At 46.0% G+C, this 15,419-nt stretch overlaps 1 protein-coding gene across 4 annotated transcripts in view; it reads left to right on the top strand.

Annotated features, from left to right (window-relative positions):
- The window catches only part of SHISAL1 (shisa like 1), a 99,094-nt gene that overhangs the window by 68,857 nt on the left and 14,818 nt on the right, over positions 1 to 15,419 (top strand). For 2 of the 4 annotated variants that reach the window (XM_035137626.2, XM_035137630.2), the window contains exon 6: positions 6,317 to 7,079. The exons of 1 other annotated variant lie outside the window; for it this stretch is intronic. In XM_035137626.2, coding sequence (XP_034993517.2) covers positions 6,317 to 6,332 — 16 coding nt within the window. In that variant the 3' untranslated portion in view covers positions 6,333 to 7,079. Of the gene's footprint in view, positions 1 to 6,316; positions 7,080 to 15,419 lie in introns of those variants that run through there. One more of the 4 variants, XM_035137632.2, reaches the window with a different exon arrangement.

Here is a 15,419-nt window from a genome sequence, read left to right on the forward strand (position 1 = left end):
GGTGTCTCCCAGAGAGAGAGAGAGAGAGAGATTTCTTCTTTCTTGGAATTTCACTTGAGGCAAATGAGCATTATTGCCTGCTTTTTTTCTTGAAAAAATGTTTAGCGGTACTCTCATTTTCCTACTCATATTGAAATACTGCCCCTCAATGAGGCCAAACTTAGATTCACAAAATGTTTAGGGGTATGTGTCCCCCAGAAAAAAAAGCACTGGTCATTGCTATTGAAACAGTTTCTATTCAGATACGGCTTTCGTAGGGCAGGGCAGGGAACCCTTTTCAGTCCAAACCTGCATTTGCTTATGGGCAACCGAAAGCCCATGGGCCAGAAGTGGCCCACTGAGGTTGTTTGACTGGCCCCGAACTGAGCCGTGCTAAAATCGCATCTGCGCATGTGTGATCCGGCCCACGGAGGAATCTCTGTGGGATCGATCCGGGCCAGGCAAGATAAAGCTTGCTGACCCCTGGCTTATGGGGAACCTTCCACTTGCCTTGTGCCCATGGTGGGCAGGGCCAGAGACCAAAGTGGACGGGGCAATAAATATTACTCTCACCTTTCGGATAGTAAGGCTGCATTCCAACTACATGGAAGCCAGAGGTTTCCATGCGCACACACCTCACCATCCAAGCAAGCAAGAGGCATTATTACCCAGGTTCAAAGATACATTCCTGCCACGCAGAAGCACCAAAAGAGGGTGTATGCTTGGGGTCTCTGCTGCTCCCCTTAATACAGCCACAACACGTGGCTAATAAATGTAGTACATCCTCAGGTTACAAACGCTTCAGTTACAAACTCCGCTAACCTGGAAGAGTTGAGAACTTTGCCCCAGAATGAGAACGGAAATGTATTCAATGCCCTTCAATGGATGATGCCCTAAAGGATTGGGGTGGTGGGTGTCCCAACGTGAAGAATTCAGTAGCAACCAGCAAACAAGCAGAACAGAACAGTATGTCTGGATTGAATCAACTGTTTCGAAGGTGAATCTTTGTCAGCTGATGATAAAATTAAATATATTACATACAATGAATGACATCAATAATTATTTGGTATGTATTCCTCATTTATTATTTATTCATTATTTACATGCAGGTTGCTCAGTATTATTTTTGTTGTCATTTATTGTATGTAATATATTTAATTTCATCATCAGCTGACAAAGATTCACCTTCGAAACAGTTGATTCAATCTGGACATCCTCCCTGCTACGTGGCGTTCCCTCCCAGCAATTCATTACACTGACTACCTTTTGGTTATGGATATATATATATATATATATATATATATATATATATAATTTTGAAGTTGATGACTTGTAAATTTTGGATGACATTTTAACCACTAATAATAATACATTTACTACATTTATTAGCCGTGTGTTGTTGCGGCTGTATTTGAGCAGATTATTCTGTACTAGTGTAATTCAGCCCGTTCAATAAATGGGCGCTAAAAAAAAACGGGGTTCGGAGAAGCGCTTGCGCAGCGCTTCTCCGAACCCCCGGGACCTGTCCATGCTGTCGGCGGCAGGGGGACAGGAACGAAGGAGGAAAAAGCAGCCCTTTCTCCTCCTTCCCTCTTCTCCCCCAGCTGCCGACAGGAAGGAGACATCACGGGGTTCGGAGAAGCGCTTGCGCAGCGCTTCTCCGAACCCCGGGACCTACACCGGGGAGGAGAGGCTCCTCCCCCACCCTGGCCTGGCCTGGCCTGGTTTGGCTGGAGGCAGCACCTCTCATGGGCCAGGGAGGGTTGAGAGGAGGAGGAGGACCAAGATGGCGGCATCAGGCTCCGGGGCCGCGGCGGCGGCGGGAGCCGGACCAGGCTCCTCAAGTGCGCCCTTCCTCCCCCCCATTCACCTCCGCTGGCCTCCACCCTTGCTTCCCCGACGTGCCCTGCAGTGAGGCGGTGTCCGGCCGGGAGCGGCGGTTGGAGGAGGCCGGGGGGGAAGCGTACGTGCATGCAGTCTCTTCGTCCAGTCCCTGTGTCTGTGGGGCACATGTGCAGTAGCGCGAACACAGGGAATCTGGGCGCAGAGACACTTGCACTTTATTATATAGGATTGCAACACAGGGGTTTGTTTTTGTTTTTGTCCCGTTAATACAGGGCAGAGAGGTAACTTTTGCCCTTGACCAACCCAGGATTTGCCTATGGCCTTGCTCATCGCTGCCCCAACCTCCCAAAGGTTGCCCATGACAGAAAAGCCCCCCCCCCCTTGCTCCATGCCAAGTCAAGGCAGAATAGGTTCTCAATTATTTCCCATCTTGGTAGTTGAGAGTGCAGGACAGCAGCGGCAGTGGTGGGGGTTTATTTTCAAACCTTTGTCTCAAGCGTGATGTCTTCTTATTAGTCTTTAAGAGAACATTTGTATGAGTAGAAATGCATGCTGTTACATTGTTAACCATCATTTTTCTGTTTTTGTTCTTACTTGCCTTCTGAAGCATTAAACGGGGGTCCTATGTTAGGATCAGGTGAGTGTAGCCCACACAGTTGAAACAGTTGTAATCACAACTGTGATGGGACAACACCCCACCCCCAAAACCTGGCTTGCCCCACATTTCCTCTCCCAGCTCTTCCCTTTTCCTTCTAAAAGTCTCTGGCAGTTCAAAGGATTGACATTGCCTTCACATGATCCTCTTGTTCTCCCCTCCTAGTAATGCTGCAGTCCTAACCCCACTTATCAGGAAATACCACAAGTCCCAGTGAATTCATTAGGACTCCCTTCTGAGAAGACGCCGTTAAAATTGTGGTGTTAGACATGGCAAGTTTCAGTAACCTTTTTTTTAAAAAAAAATCAGGCATAGAGTTTCTGTTCACCCCATTGATGCCAGCGCTCAGGTTCTCGTTGATCTTAGTAGAGTAGAAATGTCTCACAGAAGCAATACTTTTCTCTCTCCCCCCCCCCCCCCGAACATGTAGCAAGGCATGCTCGAGCCATGATTAAGCACTTTTTACTTATAATTATTTCAGTGCCAGACATTTAAATACATGGTTCATGACTGCAAAGTGCTGGGCTGGATTTTTGACCCTAGTTAAGCACAAGAATGACATTTTCTGCATTAAAATAAAAAAATTCCTTCAGTAGCACCTTAAAGACCAACTAAGTTTTTATTTTGGTATGAGCTTTCGTGTGCATGCACACTTCTTCAGATACCTGCATTTTCTGCATTGCTCCTGAACCAAGGGACCAGGGAAGAGGAAAGCACCTGTGAGCTCCTCTCCAGAGGCTCATATCCTCATGCAGTCTCACTAAGCCAGGCATCCCCAAACTTCAGCCCTCCAGATGTTTTGGACTACAATTCCCATCTTCCCCGGGCACTGGTCCTGTTAGCTAGGGATCATGGGAGTTGTAGGCCAAAACATATGGAGGGCCGCAGTTTGGGGATGCCTGCACTAAGCTAAAGTCTGGTATAGCGTGTTGCGCGACAAATTATTTCAAGAGGAGATGCTACTTCTAAGTTGAAAAATCAGTACTTCTGTATTATACTTGTCAGCTTATACAGTGGTACCTCAAGTTACAAACATCTCAGGTTACAAATGTTTCAGGTTACAAACTCCGCTAACCTGGAAGAGTTACCTCGAGTTGAGAACTTTGCCCCAGGATGAGAACGAAAATCATGTGCCGGCAGCGCAGCGGCAGCAAGAGGCCCCATTAGCGAAAGCATGCCTCTAGTTAAGAACAGTTTCAGGTTAAGAACGGACCTCTGGAACAAATTAAGTTCATAACTAGAGTCTGTAGTCTGATTTGGGGGAGAACTGAATTCATACTTAACCAGTGGCAGGCACTGAATGCAAAATATTCTGGGGAATCTGGACCATGCCATGTCACAAACCCATGACCAACTTATTTTATAAACAAATCATTCTCCATGCTCAGCCATTTCAAAGGTAGTGCTTTTAGTTTTTTTCAGTCTTACTACTTTACATAGTCTCTGATTATGGATCTGCTCTGGTTAGTCTCAACAACAATAAAACCTTCTCTGTGCAAATATTAAAAACAGCTCATTCATCACTGACTAAAATTTTCAGGGCATGGGACCACAGCAGTTCTTTCCATACTTGGATTAAAAGAACATACAGATTTCCTCGAAATCATTGCTGGAATTGTAAAAGCATGCTAAATCACCATTAGTATCGTAATGGGGTTTTTACAGTAATGGGATTTTATTTTCCTTTGAGCTTGCTATGGCACAAAAAGCTTTTGAGATCCCCCTTAAGAAACTGTTCTTATAAGATGCCTGCAGTGTAGGGGGGCCTGCAGTGCCGGGGTGACACAGAAAGCCCTAGACCATTCATCCCCAAACTTCAGCCCTCTAGATGTTTTGGACTACAATTCCCATCTTCCCCGACCACTGGTCCTGTTAGCTAGGGATCATGGGAGCTGTAGGCAAAAACATCTGGAGGGCCGCAGTTTGGGGATGCCTGCCCTAGACGATGTGAGAGGTTTGCCTCTTCCCCACTGCAGATTCAATCCCTGAGAAAATGGGTGTTGGCAGACCAGGCTGTGTGTACCATGCGACCTACTCTTCACCTCCCAAGGCGCCAACTGCCCTCAAATGCAAGAAAGGGTGCTGTCCGGTGCTGAAGTAAGAGCCAACTGCCGGTCCAGTCAGCTTTTGTGCATGGAATAGGAGGTGGCGCCATTTTGTCCTTTGCCCCAGGCAGCAACATCTCTTGGGCCAGTCCAGGTTATTCCAAAAGTATGGCAAGAAGCAGCTCCCAAGGCTGCCAGCATAATGTGAGAGCTTAAATTTCCATTTTGACCAAACTGCGGGAGGCAGTGCAAGACAGGAGTGCCTGGCGTGCTCTGGTCCATGGGGTCACGAAGAGTCGGACATGACTAAACGACTAAACAACAAAATTTCCATTTCAAGAGCAGGTGGCCATGCTGTTTCCCATCACCACGAGGCTGGCACATCCACAGAAAATGAGTCAAAGGGGGACCTTTTCCATCCCGTTCTCAAGAGTGTGTGCCACCTATGGAACTTTAGCAATGGGCAGAGCAATCCAAACCTCCAGTCCACTGGAGTGGGTGGCATTGCATGGAGCAGAGGAGGTCCTTCCCCCAGCACTGGCCGTCTCCACCAGACTCTGCCATCAGGGTAGCTCCACCAGGGAAGCCCAATGATGAGGAGGACCCCATGTACCCACCAAAAGGGCAGGTGGGTGGAAGCTACCATTGGTGCCGTTCCCACCAGCAGTAGTCAGAGGATGCCCTCCAAAGAGGGCAGGTGACAGCAGTGGGCCTGATCTGGGCTTCTGCTGCACCACTTTGGGAGCTGGTGTGATATAGGATCATTTCTTTCCTGCCTCCACCTTTCACCCTGGCCAGCATGCGGCAAGGCTGTGTGTGTTGGCTGTGCCACTCCATCAATTCCCATCACTGCTGGCCAGGGTTAGGATTGCACCCTAAGTCCTGGACTACACATTGCCCTGTGTGTGAGCATCAGTCACTCATACACACACACACACACACACACACACACACCATAATGTGGGACTTACCAGATCAATCAGGCCAACAGCACATAATCTCCCCCTCCATCTCATTGGTAGGTGAATAGTCAGGTGAATAGGGCAATTTGTTACATGATGACTCTGTTTAGCTGATGCCCCTGATGAATGTAACCAGTAGCCCAAATGTCAGATTAGGTCAGAAACTGTTGGAATCCTTCTAGTAAAATAATTCCCTACATGCATGCTGTTGTGACTTAATTTGCACAGCCTCGTTTCTTTCTTGTGTCAGGCCAAATCCTTGAAAGTCTAACAGTGTTTTCACACGTGAAAACACCTTTGAGCCTCTCTTGTCCTCTTTATTTTAATATCTGATTGCTGTAAATGTGGAAGGGAGGCATTTGTAGCGTGAATGATTCTTTGATGATGTGGATTCTATATTACAACTCAATTGAAGCAAGAGCCACTTTAAGTCTCAGTTATGGAAACACCTGGTTAGTCTTCCATTCCATCCTCTGTAAATATGAAATAGTTGCTTTAAAACCATTGAGAAGCTTCTCTTACTTTTCCTCTCCTAAAGCAATATATGGAAAAGCAAAGGTGTTTGGAATTGTTGAAGCCTTTTGGTTGTGGAAGCCCACTTTAGTTATTTGTTTGCAGAGAAGATGTCTATGTATAGTCAAAATATTATTACAGCCAGAGGAGTCTGGGATCTGTCATACATTCTTGGCTGCTCTCTAGCAGACCGGGTTTTATGGAAGAAGAGGGACGGCTAATTAAGTTCAGCAACCATAACTTTGACTTTGACGCAGCGCCAGGATTCTAGCAGCAAGTAAATTCACTCGCTAATTACAGCATTTCTTTCTCTTTAGTCTGGAAACCATCTGAGTGTTGTGTGATCTGAATCAAGATTCTGTGAGATATGCATCCACAATATACTCAAAACGCTGTCGCACTGGTGGTGATCACGACTAAATAAGAGGCAGCTCTCTTGCTCTGCTCCACGGTGATTTCCCGGTTCATCGGCAAGATCATGAGCTCAACAAATCTTACCAGCTGTTGAAATCTCAGGGGAGATTATTTATTGAAGAGAATTAAGCCGGAAATGTACCCATTTGGGGCAGTAAGGCAACAGACCAAAGGGAGGCTATAATTGGCTAGCATTTTAACTGAAAAGTCTATAGACCCCTCCAACAGCTGTTTCATTGTAGTTGTTTCCTGCCACATTTTCTTAACACAATAATAGAGCACTGGTGGTAGATTTATTTTGGTATACTTTTCTGTGATGAATCCCCAATGCTACTATGTTGTTGCAATCCTGAGGGGCTATGGTAGAACAAAAGAAGGACAAAAATTAAACCAGAGCATTTGTGGCATAAAAGTTGTGCGGTTTCAGCAGGAAGTTATGGGACTGAAAATGAAGCAGCGTGACTCCTAGGAATGTGCAATAAATCTGTTGGATACCAGTATTGAAATAACATCGTGATAAGTGTTTCAACAGGGACCCCAGGTGGTGCTGTGGGCTAAACCACTGAGCCTAGGGCTTGCTGATCAGAAGGTTGGCGGTTCGAATCCCTGTGACGGGGTGAGCTCCCGTTGCTTGGTCCCAGCTCCTGCCAACCTAGCAGTTCGAAAGCACCTCAAAATGCAAGTAGATAAATAGGGAAGGTAAACGGCGGGAAGGTAAACGGCGTTTCCATGTGCTGCTCTGGTTTGCCAGAAGCGGCTTTGTCATGCTGGCCACATGACCTGGAAGCTATACGCCGGCTCCCTCGGCCAATAATGCGAGATGAGCGCGCAACCCCAGAGTCGGTCAGGGGTCCCTTTACCTTTACCTTTAAGTGTTTCAACAAGGCAATATACCAAAAGGAGGTGGAGACTTAACAGCTTCCCTGGGGGTAGCTCAGAATACTTTACAGGTACTTTGCAGATAATTTGCAGGCACTGTGTCTCCAGCTTTGCTTGCTCTCCCTCCCTTCTCCCTCCTAACCAATAAGAAATGATGATAAGCCCTCACACAAACCAGTAAACTCTTTCAGCTCCATCATCATCTAATTATGCAGATCCTAACAAACCAGGAGGGACCCCCCCCCATGGCTAGACAACCAAGATCCAGTGGCAAAGTGAAGAAAGAAGCAAACAAAGAACTGGAAACCTCTTCTTTCTTTCCTCACCCCCTGGTGAAAAAAATAGGGGAAAGAATTTTTGTTTTTGTTTTCTGGTGGTGTTTATGTTGTTGGTCCCCCCTAAATAACTTTCCTCCATATCAGAAAGGTTTTTTAAAAACTATTTATAGGAGACTACCTTTTTGCTTGCTTGCCCTCCCTCCTTCCCTTTGATAAAAAGGGAGAGTTTGGTGGGATGAGGGCTTGGGGGGGGCTTCTGTTGGGGGGGGGTGTTGGAGAGAAGATTTAGTTGGCTGCCTTATGGCTGAAATGGGAGGTTGGGTACTATGTGAGAATGATGGGGAGGATGTTTTTCGGTAAGCAGTGCAAGCAAATGTGTATCTGCTCACAAGCAAGCCCTACTGAATTCAATGAGGCTTACTCCCAGGAAAGTAGAAGTAAGTTTAGTTGAACACAATGGTGCTTGTGCGTGCACAGATTCCATTTAGACCTCCTGAGTGGGGAAGCAGATGCAACTTGACTAGTAAATCACTTAAACTACTGTTAAATAGTTGAAAATATATTAAATGTGGGACGCAGATGGCGCTGTGGGTTAAACCACAGAGCCTAGGACAGGCATCCCCAAACTTCGACCCTCCAGATGTTTTGGACTACAATTCCCATCTTCCCTGACCACTGGTCCTGTTAGCTAGGGATCATGGGAGTTGTAGGCCAAAACATCTGGAGGGCCGCAGTTTGGGGATGCCTGGCCTAGGACTTGCTGATCAGAAGGTCGGCGGTTTGAATCCCTGTGACGGGGTGAGCTCCCGTTGCTTGGTCCCAGCTCCTGCCAACCTAGCAGTTCGAAAGCACGTCAAAGTGCAAGTAGATAAATAGGGACCGCTACAGTGGGAAGGTAAAACGGCGTTTCCGTGTGCTGCTCTGGTTCGGCAGAAGCGGCTTTGTCATGCTGGCCACATGACCTGGAAGCTGTCTGCAGACAAATGCCGGCTCCCTCGGCCAGTAAAGCGAGATGAGCGCGCAACCCCAGAGTCGGTCACGCTGGACTTAATGGCCAGGGGTCCCTTTACCTTTACCTTTATATTAAATGTATTATATGGAAGTTTATTTAATATTTTTATTAAATCTACTACTTCCTTACATTTTAAGACCCTCCAGTGCTGCAGGGAGGCCCAGCAAGGCCCTCTGCTGCCATAGATATACATCGTGATGTGATATCGCGATACTTAAAAAGGTAAAGGTAAAGGACCCCTGACAGTTGTCCAGTTGCAAATGACTCTGGGGTTGCGGCACTCATCTCGCTTTACTGGCCGAGGGAGCCGACGTTTGTCCGCAGACAGTTTTTCTGGATCATGTGGCCAGCATGACCAATCCACTTCTGGTGAAACCAGAGCAGCGCCCAGAAACGCCGTTGACAGGAGCAGGGACCAAGCAACAGGAGCTCACCGCCGCGGGGATTCGAACCGCCGACCTTCCAATCGGCAAGCCCTAGGCTCAGTGGTTTAGACCACAGCGCCACCCGTGTCCCGTTGATACTTAGCTGGTGATATATTGTGACGCTGAAAATCAGATATTGGCCAGCCCTAGTTACTTCCCCTTTAACTTTTGCAGTTGCAAAAGTATTGAAACCAGGATCATAATGAGCACAAAATCATTATGAAAGTGCCATAAAAAGGATGCCTGGAGGGGTCCTGAGTACAAGGGCCTTGTTTGCTCTGCTTTCTCCAGGAGCTTTCAGGATATAGCAAATTCTGACAGAGCAAATTAGGTATTGCAGATGGGGGCGAGAGGCTGCGGTGTGTACTGGCAGACTCCTCTTGATGAGTTGTGCTTTCGGGAGGAGGAGGAAGCTGGCCAGTTCACAAAGTCTACTATTTCAAGAATTCTTTCACACATTTTACTTTTTGTTAGGGAGGAGCTGGGGAGGCAAACAATCTGGCCCCACGCCGATAAAAATAGAGAGAACTCTGCAACACCCATATGCTCATTTTTCCCATTTACACTGCAAAGAAATAAATTTGAAAGGTTCTTTTTGTTTTGTTACTTTGTGTTCGTTTGCTCCATGGAGAAGAACAGCAGCAGTTCCTTCTGCTAAGATGGCTCATTAATCTTATAAAAGTGTTGAGTTAGATAAGATAAACATTAAAAGATGATCAAATGCCACCTTACTCCTTTCAACCTGTTGTTCCCAGAATACCCATAATTTGGGCCACAGTCTATGTCTCTCTTTGTGTGCACATGGGGGAGGGGGATTCATGCTATGAATATCATCACTTCTTTTGATCATTTGTGCCCCTGTGAATTGCTTCCTCTTCTTTTTCTTTAAAAATGCTATCAATGTGCATTTGGTTTAAGTCAGGCATGGCCAAACTTGGCCCTCCAGCTCTTTTGGGACTACAATTCCCATCATCCCTGACCACTGGTCCAGTTAGCTAGGGATGATGGGAGTTGTAGTCCCAAAACAGCTGGAGGGCCAAGTTTGCCTGGTTTAAGTTCTTTGTCATCAATATTCACAAGAGCCACCATGCATGTGATCAGAGTGTGACCCGTGCAGTGAGAACTTCATTGTGGCCATAAGAGGCACAAACGCAATTCCTTGCATGCCAGAATGAGCCTACCTAACACCTCAGGCAAGAAATACAATCTCTTTGAATATCAGCAGAGACAAAATGTTTTTCAGTGGAGTCTGTGCATGACCGAAGGCTCAGGTGAATCTGAATTAAGGATTGGCAGGCAGAAGGCTGCTCACTCAAAAAGTGAATGGGGCCCTCATTGAGTAGCCCAATCAAACACTGAAACCTCTTGTAAGGGGGAGGGCTTATAGAGAACCCCCCCTTTCATCCGAAGCAGCCCATCTCCAAGCAGTCATGAAAGCGAAGGGACGGATGAGGAAAGTCAGGAGATGGAAAGGGAGTGCCAGACCTCTGGCAACATCCAGGAGCCCCTGCTCCACAGGCAGGAAGAGAGGGAGAGGGAAAGAGAGGAGAGGACACAGGCAGAACGCAGACCCTTCCCCTCCCCCCCCCCGACTCCAGAATTGAGGAGGAGAAAGGGGAGGAGATTCGCTGCCCCGAGGCTTTTATGTTGGTCCAAATTGTGGAAGGGGGCAGTGGCGGATTCTGATTCGGAATGAGGAGACATGAAACCGACCACTCACTACACTGTAAATAATGTGCACTAATAAAGACTTTTGAAAGACAAGCATGTGGAAGGTTGTTACTCAGAAGTAGTCGCAATAATCTCAAGTTCCAAAGAATACTTGGAGTGCCCAGTCCTTCCTTCCCCAGGGGAAAAAAGCTTTCCTTGGGCCCCTGGCAGGGCAGCAGCACACAGTTCCTCTTCTTAAGCTACCATTTCACTTACAACCTGGGCCCGGGGGGGGGGGGGTTCAACGCCATCCCCAGCGGGAAAATGCCAGAGTCATTTTCCGCCAGGGATTTATGGAAGTTTACGACTCTTGACCCCAGTTGGGAGAAGACACTGCAGCATCAATACATTAGCAGCATTTTATTCAGTTTGGGGTGAAAAAATGTGGGGGGAGGGAAGAAGAAGAAGAAGAAGAAGAAGAAGAAGAAGAAGAAGAAGAAGAAGAAGAAGAAGAAGAAGAAGAAGAAGAAGAAGAGGAGGAGGAGGAGGAGGAGGAGGAGGTGGTGGTGGTGGAGGAGGAGGAGGAGGAGTTTGGATTTGATATCCCGCTTTATCACTACCCGAAGGAGTCTCAAAGCGGCTAACATTCTCCTTTCCCTTCCTCCCCCACAACAAACACTCTGTGAGGTGAGTGGGGCTGAGAGACTTCAAAGAAGTGCGACTAGCCCAAGGTCACCCAGCAGCTGCATGTGGAGGAGCAGAGACGCGAACCCGGTTCCCCAGATTAGGAGTCAACCGCTCTTAACCACAACACCACACTGGCTCTCGAGTCAGTCCAACTGGGACCCACCACCAGCTCACCCTTCCTGGCCTCTAGCAAACTTTTACCCCTTGGAGAGCAGGACAGACTGAGGAGAGGAACTTAAGGAGAATCTGGTAGGCAGGCTCCCTGAGTTGGCCATGTAACCTGCCTCAGTTCCTCTCACAGAAGGCGCCTGGTCTAAATCTTGTCTGGCAGGGTCCATTGCTGAAGTGGAAGAGAACATGCTTTGCGTGCAAAAGATATTGGGTCCAATCCCTGGCATTTTCAGTTTAACAGGATTTCAGGTAACAGGTCTGGAAACAGCATATATCTCAAGCTGGAGGCTTCAGCGAGCGGCCAGCCAACAAACTGGAAAGTACAGAGCTTAGAAGGCCTGAAGATTTGACTTAAAAGGAGACAGCATTATAGGTTTTTGCAAGGTGATACATAGGAAGAAAGCAATATTGTCTCCATTAAATACATAAGCAATATATAGCCAGTCAAAATATCCTGAAAGGGGGTGCTCTAGAGCTCCAAGCCAGTAGCCCCTTTGCCTGGATACAATATTATTATCACCGTACTTTTTTAAAAAAAATCGCAGTCATCAGTCCTGATCTCAGCTTGTGTCAATCATTCATAATTCTGGCAACTTGGATTTGGGTGTTTACAACAGAGACTGAAGAGCAACATCAGAGGTTTATAGTTTTGCAGAAATCCTATTATTAACCTGAGGCTAATCGCTTCTCTGATTATGATTACAAATTGGTTCCCATCTTCTGAGGTGACAGTTTAATTTATTTTTACTCTCAGTCTGCTGTGTTCATTTGCATTGGTGACATTACCCCAAAGCACTCTGGATGGCTTAATTAAAAATGATTTTTGTGAAAGAAAGAAAGGTATATGGATCATATTTCCAGGTTATATTGAAGGAGATGGGAATAGAACCTGTTTTGCAATCACTGTCTGATGGCAAGCGTCAGAAAAATCGGTGCAAAAATATGTCACTGCTTGCTTAATCTGCTTTCTTTCTCATTCAAAAGCACTATGGAAATATACAGAAGCAACCATGAAACGGAAAGACCTACAGATGATTCTACATTAATCTTGTGAGGCTACTGAATGGAATGTTGATCTTGAACCTATGAAAGATCTGTTTTCAAATCTCAACTCAATCCAGAGTTGTTTGGGTGATGACTTCGAACAAACCATTGTTATGGTTCCCAGGTCCCCATCTGTGAAATGGGAATAATAATTCACATGCTTGATAATATAATTGTGCACCCTTTAGGCATAGTTGCCAAGTCTCCCGTATTCCCCGGGAAACCCCCGTTTTTCCAGCTGTTCCCAGCCGAAAAAAACGGATTTTTTTTGTTTTTCCCCGGTTTATTCTGGTGCGGCAGCCATTTTGGAACAGGGCAGAGCAGCATCAAAAGTCGCTTCTGAGCATTCTCCGCCCAGTTCCAAAATGGCGGCAGCGCTACTTCCGGTCTGCTACTTCTGGTCCAGTCCCTTATTTCTCAGGCCGGAACTTGGCAGGTATGCCTTTAGGATACCAAAAGCACTAGAAAGTGGGCAATAATCCAATGCACTTTCAACATAAAGTTCTCCTGGTTTCCACAGACCACATTGCAGCCACAGGCACTTTACCTTCCTGTACTTCAGGGTTCCTTCCTGCAGTGATACCACCAGCAAAAGAAATTGCCTCTCCCCAAAAGCATCCCAACCTCCCCCTTGCATTCTGTCCAACTGATAAGGACTATCAATCCTGGTGGTATCGCTGCAGGAAGGAACCCTGAAGTACAGGAAGGTAAAGGTACATGGATAGGATTGCACTGTTAGCTAAGTGATAGCAATTGCAAAAAAAAATAACATTAAAAAATCATTCTTCTCAGGAGAGGCTGGAGGATGGGGCAAAAGAGGAGATTTTGTTTCACAAAGGATTCATTTATGAAGGCGGCTTGTTAAGAACATTGCTTTCAGTATGAGTCTGTGGTGTTACCGTCAATTTTTTTTATTTTTACCGGCAATTCTCCATTTATGCAGGGGGTACATTCTGAGGCACTGCGCATTTGAGTTAAATTGTGTATATTGGCAACACCATTGAAAAAGCTAGAAAACACCCTCTAAACCTCTGGAAACCCTTGAAAAGCCCTTAAAAAATCCCCCAAACTCCACCACAATCGCTCCTTCCAAACACTCCACAGGCCTCAAAGGCTCAATAGGCTCCTGGGATTGTTTTTGCAACATTTTTGCTGTTTTCACGCTCTTTTAGGGCCATTTTTGCTCCTTTTCGTGACACTTCTGGGTTTGTGGCAATGCGCACATGCATTGAACACACATAAATGGAGAGTTGCCTGTCTTTTGCTTTTACTTCTTTGACCATGATTTGCGTTCTAATTGATGTTTTATATAGTATTGTATACTGTTTTGCTTTTAACTGTAAGCCATCTTGCATACCTGGTAGAAAACTGGGCTAGAAATTTGGGGCATTAATTAAAAAAAAAAGATGCTTGTGATCAGCTGTGTGGCATTTCTTGCACAAGGAAATGGGTCATGATGTATTTAGTGGGACTCACATCCCCACCACCACCAACAGTGGGTTCAAGCCCCACTTTGGATGAAAGGATTCCTTTCCATCCCTACATCTGACCAGAAAGATCCTCTCTGAGCATGACCACCTGAAAACACAGACTGGGGCTTATATAAATTATGGCCTCTATTTAGGGTTCTGTGGAAACAGAAAACCTTAATACTGTAGCTTGCAATATATTTCACAAATGAAACACAGTTGTATGAATCTTCTTTTGAATAATTGACCCTAGAAATGTCACTATTTTAGGTATTTCTGGATTTGCTAAGTCTTGGGGAAGTTGTATTGAAACCCTGGCTTGCCAACCGCCACCCCTTTCCAAGTTGCTAGCTGTTGAGCATACGTTTTCAGTCGTATCTTTACCACAAGGCCTTGAAACTTGCATATTTTTTTCTCATCGAAAGCTGACGCATTCCGAAAACTAAATTCTGTATTTTTTTCTGTCCTCTTCTGGAAGGATGGCACACAACCACAAGGCCCTGTCAGTAGACAAGAATGATCTGTCTGTTATTTTCCCCATGCAAGTGTAATTATCCAGTCAATTGCAGCCCTAAATTCAATTGCTCAAACGATGGCAGTTGCATGTTAACCAATTATAGGTTCTCTTTTGGCATTTATAAGATCTCATGTACTCGACTATGCAAGGCTAATATTCAGATCCTGAACTTTATTTGGAAGGAAGTCCCCTTCCCAGATAAGCAGGAAGCACACCGGCCTTGGGAGGGCATTTGCCACCCAACCACCCACCACCACCTCACTGGGTGGGCAGGGCCCAGAAGAGTGCCTTTATCACTGCCACTGTGGCTAGAAATTATCATTTAAATAAAATATTTCAGGTTACTTTATAAACTGAAAACTTTTCAACTATTTTTAAAGACTGTCTAGCTGCTGAGGCAAAACAACAACGGCACAGACCCCTCAGGGCACCTCACCCAGAATGCTTCACTCTTAGGAATAAGCATTTTGGAGAGCCCCACAAGAGCTGCTTGGTTTGATGAGCCACCAAGGCAAGCAAGCTACCCCACCACCAGCAGATGAGGCAGTCATCCCAATCTGCCCGATGTAGTGGTTTTCAAACTTTTTTCCTCTGGGCCACATTTGCGGAATAGGAATTTGTTCATGCCAAACCAAATATTTTATTGCTAAGAAATACATTGGAAGACACAACTAGGATTGTCTTCAGTATCATTTGATGTTCTTGCTCTCATTTTGAAAAGATATCTATCCATATTTTGTAAATAAATAAAATTATTTTGATAGTATACTACACTGAAGGGGACCCAGGTGGCGCTGTGGGTTAAACCACAGAGTCTAGGGCTTGCTGATCAGAAGGTCGGCAGTTCGAATCCCTGCAACGGGGTGAGCTCCCA

Source organism: Zootoca vivipara, chromosome 5, assembly GCF_963506605.1.
Source record: "Zootoca vivipara chromosome 5, rZooViv1.1, whole genome shotgun sequence".
Classification (NCBI taxonomy): Eukaryota; Metazoa; Chordata; class Lepidosauria; order Squamata; family Lacertidae; genus Zootoca; species Zootoca vivipara.